The sequence below is a fragment of the Carcharodon carcharias genome, chromosome 5 (assembly GCF_017639515.1).
Source record: "Carcharodon carcharias isolate sCarCar2 chromosome 5, sCarCar2.pri, whole genome shotgun sequence".
Lineage (NCBI taxonomy): Eukaryota > Metazoa > Chordata > Chondrichthyes > Lamniformes > Lamnidae > Carcharodon > Carcharodon carcharias.
Window position 1 is genome coordinate 46,369,376 of NC_054471.1, and position 14,230 is coordinate 46,383,605.

A 14,230-nucleotide genomic window follows, 5' to 3' on the forward strand; every position below is an offset into this window, starting at 1 on the left:
GGCAGGCAGGTTGGTGAGGATGAGGTCAAGTATGTTTTTCCCTCTCGTTAGTTCCCTCAGCACCTGCCGCAGGCCCAGTCTAGCAGTTACATCCTTCAGGACTTGGCCAGCTCGGTCAGTAGTGGTGCTACCGAGCCACTCTTGATGATGGACAGTGAAGTCCCCCACCCAGAGTATATTCTGAACCCTTGCCACCCTCAGTGCTTCCTCCAAGTGGTGCTCAACATGGAGGAGCACTGATTCATCAGCTGAGGGAGAGCGGCACATGGTAATCAACAAGAGTGTTCCTTGCCCATGCTTAACCTGATGTCATGAGACTTCATGGGGTCCGGATTCGATGTTGAGGACTCCCAGGACAACTCCCTCCTGACTGTATTCCACTTTGCCGCCATCTCTGCTGGGCCAGTGCTACTGGTGGGACAGGACATACCCAGGGATGGTGATGGTGGAGTCTTGGATATTATCTGTAAGATATGACTCCGTGAGGATGGCTATGTCAGGCTGTTGCTTGACTGGTCTGTGAGACAGCTCTCCCAATTTTGGCACTAGCCCCCAGATGTTAGTAAGGAGGACTTTGCAGGGTCAACAGGGCTGAGATTGCCGATGTCATTTCCAGTGCCTAGGTCGATGACGGGTGCTCCGTCCAGTTTCATTGCTTTTTTGAGGCTTTGTAGCGGTTTGATACAACTGAGTGTTGCTAGGCCATTTCAGAGGGCATTTGAGAGTCCAGATTTTTATTGAATTCAAATTCCACCATCTGCTGTGGTGGGATCCGGGTCCCCAGAGCATTACCCTGAGTGTCTGGATTACTAGTCCAGCGACAATGCTGTTACGCCATTAACTCCCCTCTCCACTGTAATATATCATGCAGGCCATAAATTACATGCCACATACCCCTCAATCTCTGCATTTATTTTGCTTACTTTAATAATGATGTCAATTACTCAAATAATGGGCAAAAACCACAACGGACAGGTTTTTTTGGTATTTTACCTAATGGTCCCTTTTTTTTGTCCTACAATAAGTGAAATCTGTTCATTCTGCTCCCAGAACACTATGCACCTTGTTACCTGTCGTTTGTTCTCCAGAAAAGCCATTTCACACCTCCACAGATCAAGCAAAACAGCAAATCGGTCTATTGAGAGGTGGGCCCAGGCTGGAAGATCGATCTCCCCACACTGTGATCCTCTGGCAGGGGAAGCTTTGTATGTTCTCTGACCTTTAAAGAGTGACACGTCGATGGCAGTTTTAGCTCAGTTGTATCATTGTAACTTACAATACACTGTGTAAATGTAACTACACCTTAAAAGTGCTTAACAAAGCACCAATTAAGTAAAAGAGGGATACAATATAAATTTCCTCCATTTTATATGCACCAAAGTCCTCAAGCACTTCCAGGTCAAGCCAGGTTATGCACACAAGATGTCTGTCTTAATTTGCTCTGACACTCATTTCAATATGATTCCAGCACCAGGATAATAAACTTACTCCACGCAACAACGAGCTACATAAGTTCTCAATGTGAAAGTGAGAAATGGGAGCCTACAGTGGACAATTTGTGAGCTCTTGTGTGATGTAACACATGAGGAACAAAGACGATTCATAAACTGAGAGAAAGCTGTCCATTCGCTCAATTTGTAGAAACTTGATTATTTAACTCCAATCCATAACCAAATGTTTAAGTGGTTTCATTTTTGACAGCAGCTTCAAAACCCATAATTATCCAATTCTCTTTCGCGGCCTTCAAAGGAGGATGGGATAATTATCTGAAGTGAAAAAAAAAATTGCTGGGCTACTGGGGAAAGGAGAGGGAGTGGGACTCGGTGAGTTGTTCTTCGAGGCAATCAGCACAGACAGAACAAACCAAATGGCCTCTTTCTGTGTTGTAATCTGCCTGTGTAAAGTGCCTATGACACTTGGAAGTGTGCCGCTTGACTTGTGAGTGAAGTGTGAAGTGATAAAAAACGGGGCCTCCTCCTCAAGCATGAGAAAAGCTTTGCTCAGGAGAGATCGTGGCCCTTTAAAAGAGAGAAGCGCACATTATAGTGTGAGGAAGTGCAAGACTATTTATCGCCTTACCTTTCTCAATATATTGGGTTGCAAGAAGCAACATCTGTTTTTCTAACTCTGTTAGATCCTTTATTGCCACATCATAAATTATATAAATCCCTCGCTGGTCCTGGGTGTGAATGAAACCGTCCTCAGTCGTGTAGAAATCATCATGGTTCTCAATCTCTGAGAACTCCATAAATTCAGTGAGATACTTCTATAAGCGCAATTATAAATGTTGGTCAATAATTTACATTCATGTGACCGTTTCTTTCTACAAGAAAGTAAGTCCAATTTGTACCTTCATTTTAAAGGAACAGCGGCCTTTTGTGGATAAACTTAGTGTTCTGAAAATGTTCTTTGAGAGTGTCAGCATTGCTCGCAGTGGAGTTGTTATTGACATTTTCAAATCACTGATGAGGATTTGCAAATAAACAAAACAGCACCCCAAATCTATCAGAGCCAGCGTTTTAAAATGTGAGCAGAATGCAGCACCGTGTGTGGAAACAAGCTGCTCATGGGGCAGTTGCACAAGTAACAAGCTCACTTGGCTGCCTGCTTCTCCAGATAACTTGCACATCACAGGGAACCATGACCAGCTGGATTTGAGAAGTGGAGCTGACAATATAAAAAAAAGTTAACAATATTTCATTTTAATGGATGCACATTCTAAAGCACCAGGACACAATGTACTTAAAAAATAAACTGGGAACCAATAAAATGAGAGGCATGTTATGTGTATAAAGAATGGAAAAGAGATGAGGAAGAGGTGAGCTGGAGAATATACTCATTCATAATGGCAGAATGCTATGACTTGTAACGTGTAATGCGTTTTCTATAATATATTACACCTCTTTCTTACATGTACAATTCTCAACAAGTAAAAGTCACTTCCTGTCACACCAGTTTCCAACATGAGTAAACCTATTTATTTTATTAACTTCTGGGTGAGTCCTTCAGGCTAGCCAGCACTGTTGTGCATTTACTAAAGAGATCTCCAAGCTGCAGCACTGCCCTCTGCTGTGCCACATGCTGGTGATGCCAACATCAATCCCCATGCTTGATGCTGCATAGTTCTTTCAAACCACTGCCCTTCACAGCAGCTGTCTTGCCACCCCTGCACCCTAATCAGGCAGCAGGCTGACACACAGAGTGGAATCAAAGAGTAGGGTCCCAGCAGGCTCATGTCCAGCAGGGTCACAATAGGTAGTGGGAGGGTGAAGGGGTGAGGGAGAGTTCTGTTTGACTGGGGGATTTCTTGAAAGTATTCATTATTTTAAAGATATCCCTCCTTCTCATAAACAGACCTCAAACTTGGGTCACAGCAGGGGTGGGGGAAGTCCAGCCATGGCAGGAGAGGGGCTTACCAAATTAATAAACTGCAAATTTACAAAAATTCCAAGTAGCTATGTTGTAAACTTTTTTTTAAAAGTTGCCCCCCCTCCCCCTCCAAACCCCCACAAGGACTGGGCTGCTTCACTTCTGCCGTGAATGTTCATAGCTTCCTTCCCTTTTCTGCTCTCTCCTGCTGCCTTTGACTCCTCTCAACTACCAATCTACCAATAAAACTTCATCCAGCATCCCCATGCACAAGGTTACCACACACCATTGCTGACATCCATGAATGTAGTTGAGGGATGCCAATTTGGGAATGTGGGAAAACGTGAACTTTGGCAGGAACAATAGTGAAGCAGTATACTATTTCAATGGAGAGAGATTGCAAAACTTGGAGGTACAGAAGGATCTGGGTGTCCTGGTACATATCACAGAATCACTTAAATCACTATAAGTTAGTATGCAAGTTCAGTCGGTATTAGGGAGGCAAATAGAATGTTGGCATTTATTGCCAGGGGAATGGTGTATAAAAGTAGGGAAGTTTTACTGTAGCTGTACAGGACCTTGGTGAGACCATATCTGGGGTATTGGATATAGTTTTGGTCTCCTTATCTGAAAATTATTTGAAAATGATATAATTACATTAGCAGTTCAGAGGAGGTTTACTCGACGCATTCCTGGGATGAAGGGCTTATCTTCTGAAGAATGGTCGAACAAGTTGGGCCCACTGGAGTAAGAGGCGATCTTATTGAAACATATAAGATCCTGAGGGGAGTTGATAAGGCGGTTACTGGAAAGATGTTGTCTCTTGCCTTTTAAGACAGGGTTGGATCCTAATCACTAATTTATTGGGACTTACAGATCCTTTTTTCACGCTTGTTGTGGGATGGCCGAGTTGGTACAATAGACAGAGTTGATCAGCAGACACTTCTTAGGTGGAACACATTCTGTTTATTTACAAAGGTACTCAGCAGCTACACTTGTGTGCTTTCAACTCAAACCCTGTCTTCTGATTACTCACTGCAGACTACTGACTATGGAGGTAGCTTGCACTACTCCTCTATTGGTTACATAACATCATGTGATCTCCCTTTATAACATCCTTCTTTAAGATATACTACACACTACATAAAACCATAATTACCACATCCCTTCCCCTTTACTTGGAAATACATTTTACATTTACAAGTACAATTTTCTCAACATAGCAAATTATTTACGCAGCTAAGTAATTTACAAATTCAGTCTTTCTGGGGGTTTCCTTAGGCATGTCGAACGTCTCAGCTCTACAACTTCTGATGCTTTGTCAGGAATCTCCTTTTCTGCAATTGTTTGAACCTCAGATTCTTTGACAAGCACCTGCAAATCTGTTTCCCCAATTCTTGCAGGTATCACAGACACATCAGACACACCTATACTAAGTTGAGTTCTCTTCACAGAAAAAAACCCGGTCGTGACCACTGGCAGAATCATTTCTTGGTGATTTGCTTCTCTCTTCCTTAGATGATCCACATGTCTCTGTATGACTCGGCCTTCCACCTCCACATGGTAAGATAGAAGTCCAGTCACCACTTATTTCACCCGGTAACAACTTTGGTCTTTCTCCAAAGTTCTTCTCCCATAGTAAACTTTCTGTCACGACTATGCCAGTCATATCTAGTTTTCTGACTTCCCTGACTCCTTTCCATCATCCCCCTAAATTCAACATTATTAAGCTCAATCTCGTCCTGAGACAGTGTTTCAACAATAACTCCGCAGTTGTGACATCTGCTGTTGTGTGAGGGGTGGTCCTATAATGGGAAAGAAAGCATGCTAGCTTGACTGCTAAGGAATCTCCAGTCAACATTTTCATGCCTGACTTGAACGTTTGAACTGTTCTTTCGGCCAGTCCATTTGAGGAAGGGTGGTACAGTGAAGTTTTCTACGAGTGATACCATTGAGTCCAATAAACCATTGAAACTCAGGACTCATAAATGCCGTGCTGTTATCAGACACGGCCACTTCTGGTAGTCCATTAATGGCAAAACTTTGATGTAGCTTCTCAATTGTAGCAGAAGACATTGGTAACTTCATCGCATATATGTCCATCCATTTTGACTGGGCATCAACAATGAGCAGAAACATTGTTCCCATGAAAGGTCCCACATAGTCAATGTGTAACCACTCCCAAGGGTGTAACGGAGTTGTTGAAGGTAACTTTTGCAATTGCTGACACTGCACACAATTCTTCACTAAGCTCTCTATTTCTCCATCCATTCCAGGCCACCACAGATAGCTGCATGCTATGGTCTTCATTCAGGAAATTCCTGGATGTGCACTATGTAATTCAATTAACAATGGCTTTCTTCCTTTTGGAGGAACAATCACTCATGCTCCCCACAATAAGATACCATCTGGCTGGTTATTTCACATCTTCTGGTAAAGTACGGTTTCATTTCGTCAGATACCTGCTCTTGTGACCAACCATGAAGCACTTGTTCTCATACTTTGGATAAGACTGGGACTCGACTTGTCCAGTCTCTGACCTGTCTAGCACTTACTGGAGGTGAATATAAGAAATTTAACAATAAAACTGGATCTTGTGGAACTAGGACATCCTCATGTTTTTCTTGTAAGGGCAAATGACTCAGTGCATCAGCGTTTACAATTTGATTTCCAGGCCTATGGACGAAAGTATACTCGTATGCTGCCAGGATCAACACTCATTGTTGTATTCTTGCTGAGGCTATGGGTGGTATAGCCTTGTCCTCACTGAACAATCCTATCATGATAGTAAAATAGTGGCCGCGCACATACTGGTGAAATTTCTTGACACCAAAGATGATTGACAAGCCTTCTTTTTCTATCTGTGAGTGTCCCTTTTTCCTCTGTGATGAGCATTCTTGATACATATCCTATCCTATAGGTTGTTCCGTGCCATCGTCCATTCAATGGGAGAGCACTCCTTCCACTCTGTAGGAAGATGCACCACGTGTCAACACTAATTCTTTCCCCTGCTCATAATGTACTAATAGGCTGGATGAGTGTAACAATTATTTTGCCTTTATGAAAGCTTCTTTCTGTGGTGCCAAGACCAATGTTGGTTCTTCTTGATAATGCAGGGGCGCCAGTTCTGTAAATAAATTGGGTAAGAATCGCCCATAATAATTGTCCATTCCTCGGAATGATTTGAGCTCTGAGATGTTCTCTGGCGCTCTTATGTCTCTCACTTTTTCCTCAACCAGGTGCAGGCCCTGTGAATCTACCTGGTGATCAAATAGATTACCTCCCTTGCTTGGAATGCGCACTTATCTTCTTTTAAACGCAGTCCAGCTTGCAAGAAACGTTTTAAGGCTTCTTCTAAGTTTGCCAAATGCTCCTTTTCATTGAGTCCTATCAGCAGAACATCATCTCAATAAACTACAATGTGGAGCAGTCCCTACAGTAAACTTTCCATTGTTCTCTGGAATATGGCGTAAGCTGAGGAGACGCCGAAAGGCAAATGGGTATATTGGTACAACCCTTTGTCTGTATTAATTGTGACAAATTCCCGGGAGGCCTTCTCTAACTCTAATTGTTGATAAGCATGACTCATATCAAGCTTCGTGTAGGCGGTTCCGCCTGCCAGCTTAGCAAACGGGCCTTCAATTTTTTGTATGGGGTGTCTGTCCAGCTTAGCCACTTTATTAACTACCAATTTGTAATCTCCACAAATTCGAACGCACTGGTCGGATTGAAGGTCGGGCACTATTGCTGCTGACCATTCTGAGAACTGCACAGGTTATATAACGCCCAGGTTCTCTAATCCACTTCGGTTCGACCTTTTCCCACAGTGCATAAGATACTGGTCTTGCCTTCATGAATTGGGGGGTTGCCTCTGGATGCACATGAAGTTTTGCTTGCAGCCCCTAGACCTTCCCAAGTTCGTCCTAGAAGACTGAGGCATATTTTTGTAGTAGCTCTGGTAACCCACTTGCTCTCAGCATGAAAATTTCAGTCCATTCTAATTTAATCTCCTTTAGCCAGTTTCATCCAAGGAGGCTTGGCCCCTCACCTGCTACCACCATCAATGGTAGTTTTACCAATTGGCTTCCGTAATGGACAGTAACTCTGTTTATGCCTTTGACTTGGATGTTTTCACCTGTATAAGTTTATAATTTGGCATCAGTTTCTTCCAAATTTAACTTATGTTCACCATAATTTAGATATTTGAAGTGTGTTCACCAATTACTGTCGTGGAACCTCTTGTGTCCACTTCCATTCTAATAGGTCTGCCATTTATATCCACTGTTACATGTATTGGTTCTGTCATTCCAACCTTCAAATTAAATAACGAATAAATATCTGAATTTGTTGATTCTGACTCTTCTACATTGTAGATCTCACGGGGTTTCTTCTTCTGTTTGAAAGGCTGCCTGATTCTTTCCTTGCACTGTCTCATTATGTGTTCAGTTATTATACAGTTCTTGATACAGCTTTCCCAGTTATGCATTGTACCTGCATTCTAATCTTTTGCATTCATGCACAAGGACACACAGGCGCCACTGCATCTCAGAGCTCTGCAAACCCTCACCATTTAGATAATATGTTTTTTTATTATTCTTCCTGTGAAAATAGACAATTTCACATTTTCCCACATTATACACCATTTGCCAGATTTTTGCCCATTCACTTAACCAATCTATATCCCTTTGTAGCCTCCTTACGTCCTCTTCACAACTTACTTTCCTACCTATATTTGTGTCATCAGCAAATTTAGCAACCATAGCATCTGTCCCTTCATCTGAATCATTTATATAAATTGTAAAAAATTGAGGCCCCAGCACTGATCGTTGTGGCATACTACTTGTTACATCTTGACAACCAGAAAATGAACTATTTATGCCTACTCTCTGTTTCCTGTTAGCTAGCCAATCTTCTATCCATGCCAATATGTTAGCCCCTGCACTATGAGCTTTTATTTTCGCAATAGCCTTTGATGTGGCACTTTATCAAAAATCTTCTGGAAATCTAAGTACAGTACATCCACCAGTTCCCCTTTATCCACAGCACATGTTGCTTCTTCAAAGAACTCTGATAAATTTGTTAAACATGACTTCCCTTTCACAAAACCACGTTGACTCTGCCTGATTACCATGAATTTATCTAAGTGCCCTGCTATAACATCTTTAGTAATATCCTGTAAAATTTTCCCTATGACAGATGTTAAACTAACTGGCCTGTAGTTTTCCACCTTTTGTCTCCCCCCTGTCTTGAATAAAGGAGTTACATTCATTATTTTCCAACCTAATGGAACTTTCCCTGAATTTAGGGAATTTTGGAATATTAAAATCAACAAATCAACTTTCTCACTAACCGCTTCTTTTAAGACCCTAGGATGAAGTCCATCAGGACCCGGGGACTTGTCAGCTGCAAATCCAACAATTTGCTCAGTACCACTTCTCTGGTGATTGCAATTTTCCAGAGTTCCTTCCTCCTTTCCAACTCCTGATCTACAGCTATTTCTGGGATGTTACTGGTATCCTCTATAGTGAAGAATGATGCAAAATACCTATTCAGTTAATCTGCCATCTCCTTATTTTCCATTATTAATTCAGAACCAGTTAAGGATGGGGGGGTGTCTCAAGGCAGGGAGGGAAGCTGAGGTCCTGGTGGATGGGCAGAAGGGGATGGTGGTGTTGGTGGAGAGATGAGGTGGGGAGTGAGCACTCTCAGGAGTCAGGTCTTGTGTGGGGGTGCCTGAAGTTGAAAGAAGGCTGTTGAAGGAGATTCTCCCCCGTATTTCCTGCCTAAGGCCAGAGCAGACTAAATTTTCAGGCTTCCCTCCATGCCCCTGAACTCCTCCCACCAGCCTGAAAATTGAGGCTGGGCGTCCACTTAAGGGCCCCAACTGGGGCAAGGGAGGGTGGGCTGGTTTTGTTTTTTTTAAATTGCAGAGAGATGGGGGTGGGAGGGAGTCCGGTGGGGAGGTCAACCAAGGTATGTTACAGAACACCACCTCTCCCTGCCTGCAAACCCACACAAAATTCCGCCCCGAGTTAACTTAAATACTGCTTGCTGAAAGCAACATTGCAGCAACTGCTGATACAGTACCTTGTAATCTGCTGGCGTTTTATGTAAATAGTAATGTGAGCCCACGCCATCAGCAACACCCAAGCCACCTTTCTCTGCACTGATCCAGCACGTGTCTGCTGCTGTACGGACTAACTTGCCCCCATTCAGGGTCAAGCCACAGATGCTGATGGTGAGAGTTCGCTCAATGGATCTGAAGTAGTTCAGTATTCCTAAACAGATCCGCTGCAGAGCAAGAACCATAAACACAAAACTGTTATCATCGGCATTTTAACACCTAGCGGAATGACCGCTAAAAATAGCAGGCAAACAAGAGTGTTAGCCAACTAATACTTGAGGTCTTATTCTAAGGCACAACATGGGTGATCAAAAGGAAAAAGTCGGGAATCTGAATGAAAAAAAACAGAAAATACTTTAAATCCCACAACAGTTCAATTCATTCAGCATCTGAACTAAGAGACCCCAAAATGTTAATCCTTCATTCTTTTTCATATGATGACCAGTCTGTTTTACATTTACTGTATTTGTTATAATTATCAGGAACATCACACCAATTTCTATGCAAAGTGCAGCCAGCAAATTAATTCTTGTGAAGATTAGATTTATTTTACTGGTGATTCAGTGCAATCTGAAATGTGGAGCAAGGCGACACAAGAAGGGAAGAAGGTCCTGCAGGTCCATGTAAGGTGAGCTGTTACCTGAAGCTCTCGAATCCTCAAGTGGCGCAAGAAGAGGAGAGACAAATAAGCCCCCTGTGTCATGACAGGGTCTTTTGCATTCTCCTCGTTTCCTTCATCCAATCCCAGCAGCTGCATGGTACTTGTGTAACTATAGCTGTGCAAGACAGAGAAACAGAGTGGATGAGAAAGCGTGAATGGCAGTAACTCTCCGCGGTAACTCTGCTGCAACTCTTTAAACCTGCTGGGTGCCTATCCAGGTTGTAAACTCAAATCAGTGCAATTCAAGGTTTTTCATCTTTCCAAAGTGTGGACGGGACAATGATTGGCACTTTAGTAGTTCCATGCCAAGACTGCACGCATTTTAATAAAGGTGTAGGGACTCTTTATCTTGACAACAACAGGAGGAATGAGCACAGGATTGTCACATTCCGTTACATTTAAATGAAAATTAAAGAGTGCTCTGTAAAGCACATTTAAATTCAATTAAAATCTTGACACCTGTTCATGAGTGGAGGGCAGCTTGCTTCTTAATCAGCCATGGACACAAGAGCCAAGAGTCCATGTCACTCTGAGCTATGACAAATCTCAGTTGGCCGTGTTTTGTCATTTTTTTTTTTCAGTTTGGTGAAGAACTTTGCTGAGGACAAGGCCAGTGCATTGCAACTGGAGGATGATTCAGTTAGAGTATATTCAACGTGGCACCAGCAAGGAAAGAATTATAGGGCCTGAGTATCCACACAGTGGCAATCAGCGTCGGATTGCCACTCCAGTCCTCGGGTAGAATTTTTGAGTTAGTGGGCAGGGGGCAGGGCCCGCTCGCTGACACATACAATGACGCTGGGCGGGCGTCCTGACATCACCGCACATCATTTAGATTTTCAGTTCAGCGGGAGGAAAGCCAACTCGGCTGCACGCCTGCCAAACTGTCAAAGGCCTATTAAGGCCTGTTAAAAGCTAATTGAAATAATCAAATGAGCTTAAGGCTGGCGGGCAGGCAAAGAGCCCAGGCGGCCTTTGCATTTTTCATGGAACCTCATCCATGGGGTGAGTGTCACACTGGGTAGGCCTTAACTGGCCCGTCCATGTAAAATGGCAGTGTAGCCCTGATAGGGGGGTGCAGATCGGGTTCGCGCCTGCTCCTGCCCCCGCACAATCCCTCCAATGGGGGGAAATTTCTGTCCCTAGTTTCCGACCTGGAAATCCAGCCAATCCTTTCTTGCCTGACCTTCCAACTCAGGCTGTGAAGGGCAGTGCGCTCCTGAGGCCTTCAGTCCACGGCTGCAGAGTCAGAGGTAAGGAAGCCCACACCCCCTTTTTTATGGCACTAGCTGCTGTAAAGCAGGTACGTTTAACAGTCCAGCCACTTTCGGGAGACATGGAGAAGGCCAATTTGTAAGGTAAGTGGGTGGGGGATTTGGGGGGTCACGGACCATTGGGTGGTTGGGGGCATGTGGTAAGTGGGGGGCGGTGGGTTCAGTTGTGGGGGGATATCGGGTGGTCAGTGGAGGTGTGGCCAGTAGGTGGAAGTCATCAGGGGATTTGGGTGCTCAGTGGGGGGGTGGTCAGGTGGGTGGGAAAGGGGGTCAGGTGGTCATGCAGTGTCCCATGGAGTGTTGGGGGGGGGGGGGGTGAGGGGAGCCCTGTGGGGGTGGGGGTTGGGGTGTTCAGTACTTTAGTTACCCAGGAATTATAAGTGGTTTCAATTCTTCTAACGTTTCCTGGGTAATTATTACTGTAACACTGTTGGAACTATCTGAAGTTTGCAAATCCTTATCTTGGGACTTCTGGGGCAGCTGGGGGTGGGGGGGGGGGGGGGGGGGGGGGGGGGGCGCGCTGTCGGTGAAACTTAGAAGCAGTAGGAACTTCAGGGACCCAAAGTCCATCCACAGTGTCCTCCACCCAAACTCCGATCCATCTGAAGGATTTCATGCATAGCAGTTTTAGTCAGGAATTTGGGACCCCGGGGGTACAGATCTCTATTGTTAGAAGTAAAGGTGCAAATGGGATTCTGGGTTTTATAGGGGGAGGTGTGAATATGGAAAAGGGGAAGCGTTGTTGAACTTGAATAAGAAAGCGGTTTGGCCGCAGCTGAAGTACTGGCAGTTGCTGCCCACCATCAGCAAAGACCAGCGAGAGCTCATTTAAATTCTGCTGGCGATGGCCATGCAGCACAGGAAGATCCAAGAGGAGGAGCACTGGAGAAAATGCGGTAACAAAGATACTTTCACCCCTATCCCTTTCAACCCACAGATTTCACTACAGCCCATGTTCACAAATAATTATGGGAAATAAAACCGTTAGTGTTGGGAATATTTCTCACCCTTGATCTCTGCTCTTTTTTGAAGAAAATACTCCGGCAGTACATTTGTTTTGATTGACATCCTCCACCTCCCAGTCATTGATCTCGACAGGCGAACCACTCTCTTTACGTCTTGGCTCCTGACACAATACAAGCAGATAAACACCAAGCATTCAATTCCTTCCAATTGCATCTACCCACGCATGGTTTTCAGGATCTTCAGCCAGAAGAATATTGACCACTGACCTGATATATAGGGAACTGGTAATGTTACTGGACCAGTAATCCTGAGGTCTGGATTAATGCTGCAGAGACATGGGGCAGAATTTTACACCTCATGGGCATGCTCCCGACCCGATCGGGTGTAAAATAGCGCATGATGATATTGGGTGAGCGTCCCGCGTCATCCTGCATGTGCACAACCTACAGGCTTGTGGGCATGCACGGGTGTCGGAGCCGCACCCACCAACAATTAAAGAGTCACTTAAGGCCAGTAAAAAGCCAATTGATCCCGATTTTACGTTCCCCGTGCCATTTTGCACTTGTTGCACGGACAAAATGGGCAGGTGGGCAGCCCATTGTTTGCAAAATCTCCAAGGGCGGGATAAAAAGGGTTAGCAGTATTGCCAGTGTGAGTCGTGAGGGGTTTAGGAGATAATTTGCTGCTGGTTGCTTATTTGAACTTGGCAGCTTCATCTCAGTTCTGAGCTTCATTCGTAGCATTTCCAGGCTTCATTTCAGGACTCATTGGTGTCTCCAAGGTCACCGGAGAATTTTGACCGTGTGGACTCTTCCAGGTATCAGACAGCCTTCCCTTACCCTGGTAACGGGGATTGTGCTGGTGGCACCTTCTCTGAGGAGGAAGAGAGGGGGAGAAGGGTGAGGAGACCAGGTGTCCCAATGCAGCTTCCAGGGGAGGGGCCTATGGGAGGAGAGGCGCAGGCACAGGAGGCGCAGGGCCAGCAGGTAGTCCAGCAGGGGCTGCAGAAGACGTCACTATCCTGCTGCCAGGATTTACAGGTGGCGATGCAGCTACCTCAGTATCTCCAAGGTGCAAAACCAAAGAAGATTCCGCCTATCCAGGGAGACCATGACATCAATTTGTCAGATGATTGGGCCTGAGATCAGCTCCAACTGTGCCCATGCCAGTGGCTCTGAAGGTCACAGCAACCCTCAATTTCTATGCCTCCTGCTCTTTCCAGGGCTCAGTGGGAGATCTTTTTGGAGTTTCCCAATCAGCTGTCCACAGTTGCGTCAAGCTGGTGACAGAAGGTCTGTTCAGGTGGGTACTGGCCTTAATTCTTTACCATATGGACGAGGCCAGCCAGGTTGAGTGAGCCAGAGGCTTCGCAGCGATTGCTGGGTTCCCCCACGTCCAGGGTGCAATTGACTGCACACACGTGGCCATCAAGGCGCCAGTGTGTCACTCGGGTGCCTTCGTCAACAGGAGCCATGCCTCCACAAGGGCAGTGATAGAGAGGACCATAGATCTTTTGAAGATGCGCTTCCAATGCCTGGGCCATTCAGGGGGAGCACTACAATACCCTCCAGAGTGGGTGTCACTGATAGTGGTTGCATGATACGTTCTCCACTGGCACTGGCACTGGCAAGTGGGGAGCCACTGGAGGAAGAGGATCTTGACACAGCTCCACAGGCCACAGAGGATGAATCCAGTAGTGAGTCAGAAAAGGAGCATGGTGAGGAGAATGCTGAGGGCATGGAGGCAGGCCTCTGTGTCTTTGAAGGCCGTTGAGACCTTCAGAGCCACCGGCATGGGATGTCCACCCACACAGTTGGAGGTGATCTCAGGCCCACT

General features: G+C 45.1%; 1 protein-coding gene across 1 annotated transcript in view; it reads right to left on the bottom strand.

Annotated features, from left to right (window-relative positions):
* Positions 1-14,230, bottom strand: part of LOC121277708 — a 149,491-nt gene that overhangs the window by 56,391 nt on the left and 78,870 nt on the right. The window contains exons 13-18 of the mRNA XM_041187343.1: positions 12,436-12,554; positions 10,134-10,269; positions 9,457-9,660; positions 2,080-2,266; positions 1,861-1,878; positions 1,071-1,201 (exon numbers count right to left, since the gene is read on the bottom strand). Of these exons, the coding sequence (XP_041043277.1) occupies positions 1,071-1,201; positions 1,861-1,878; positions 2,080-2,266; positions 9,457-9,660; positions 10,134-10,269; positions 12,436-12,554 (795 nt within the window). The remainder of the gene's footprint in view (positions 1-1,070; positions 1,202-1,860; positions 1,879-2,079; positions 2,267-9,456; positions 9,661-10,133; positions 10,270-12,435; positions 12,555-14,230) is intronic.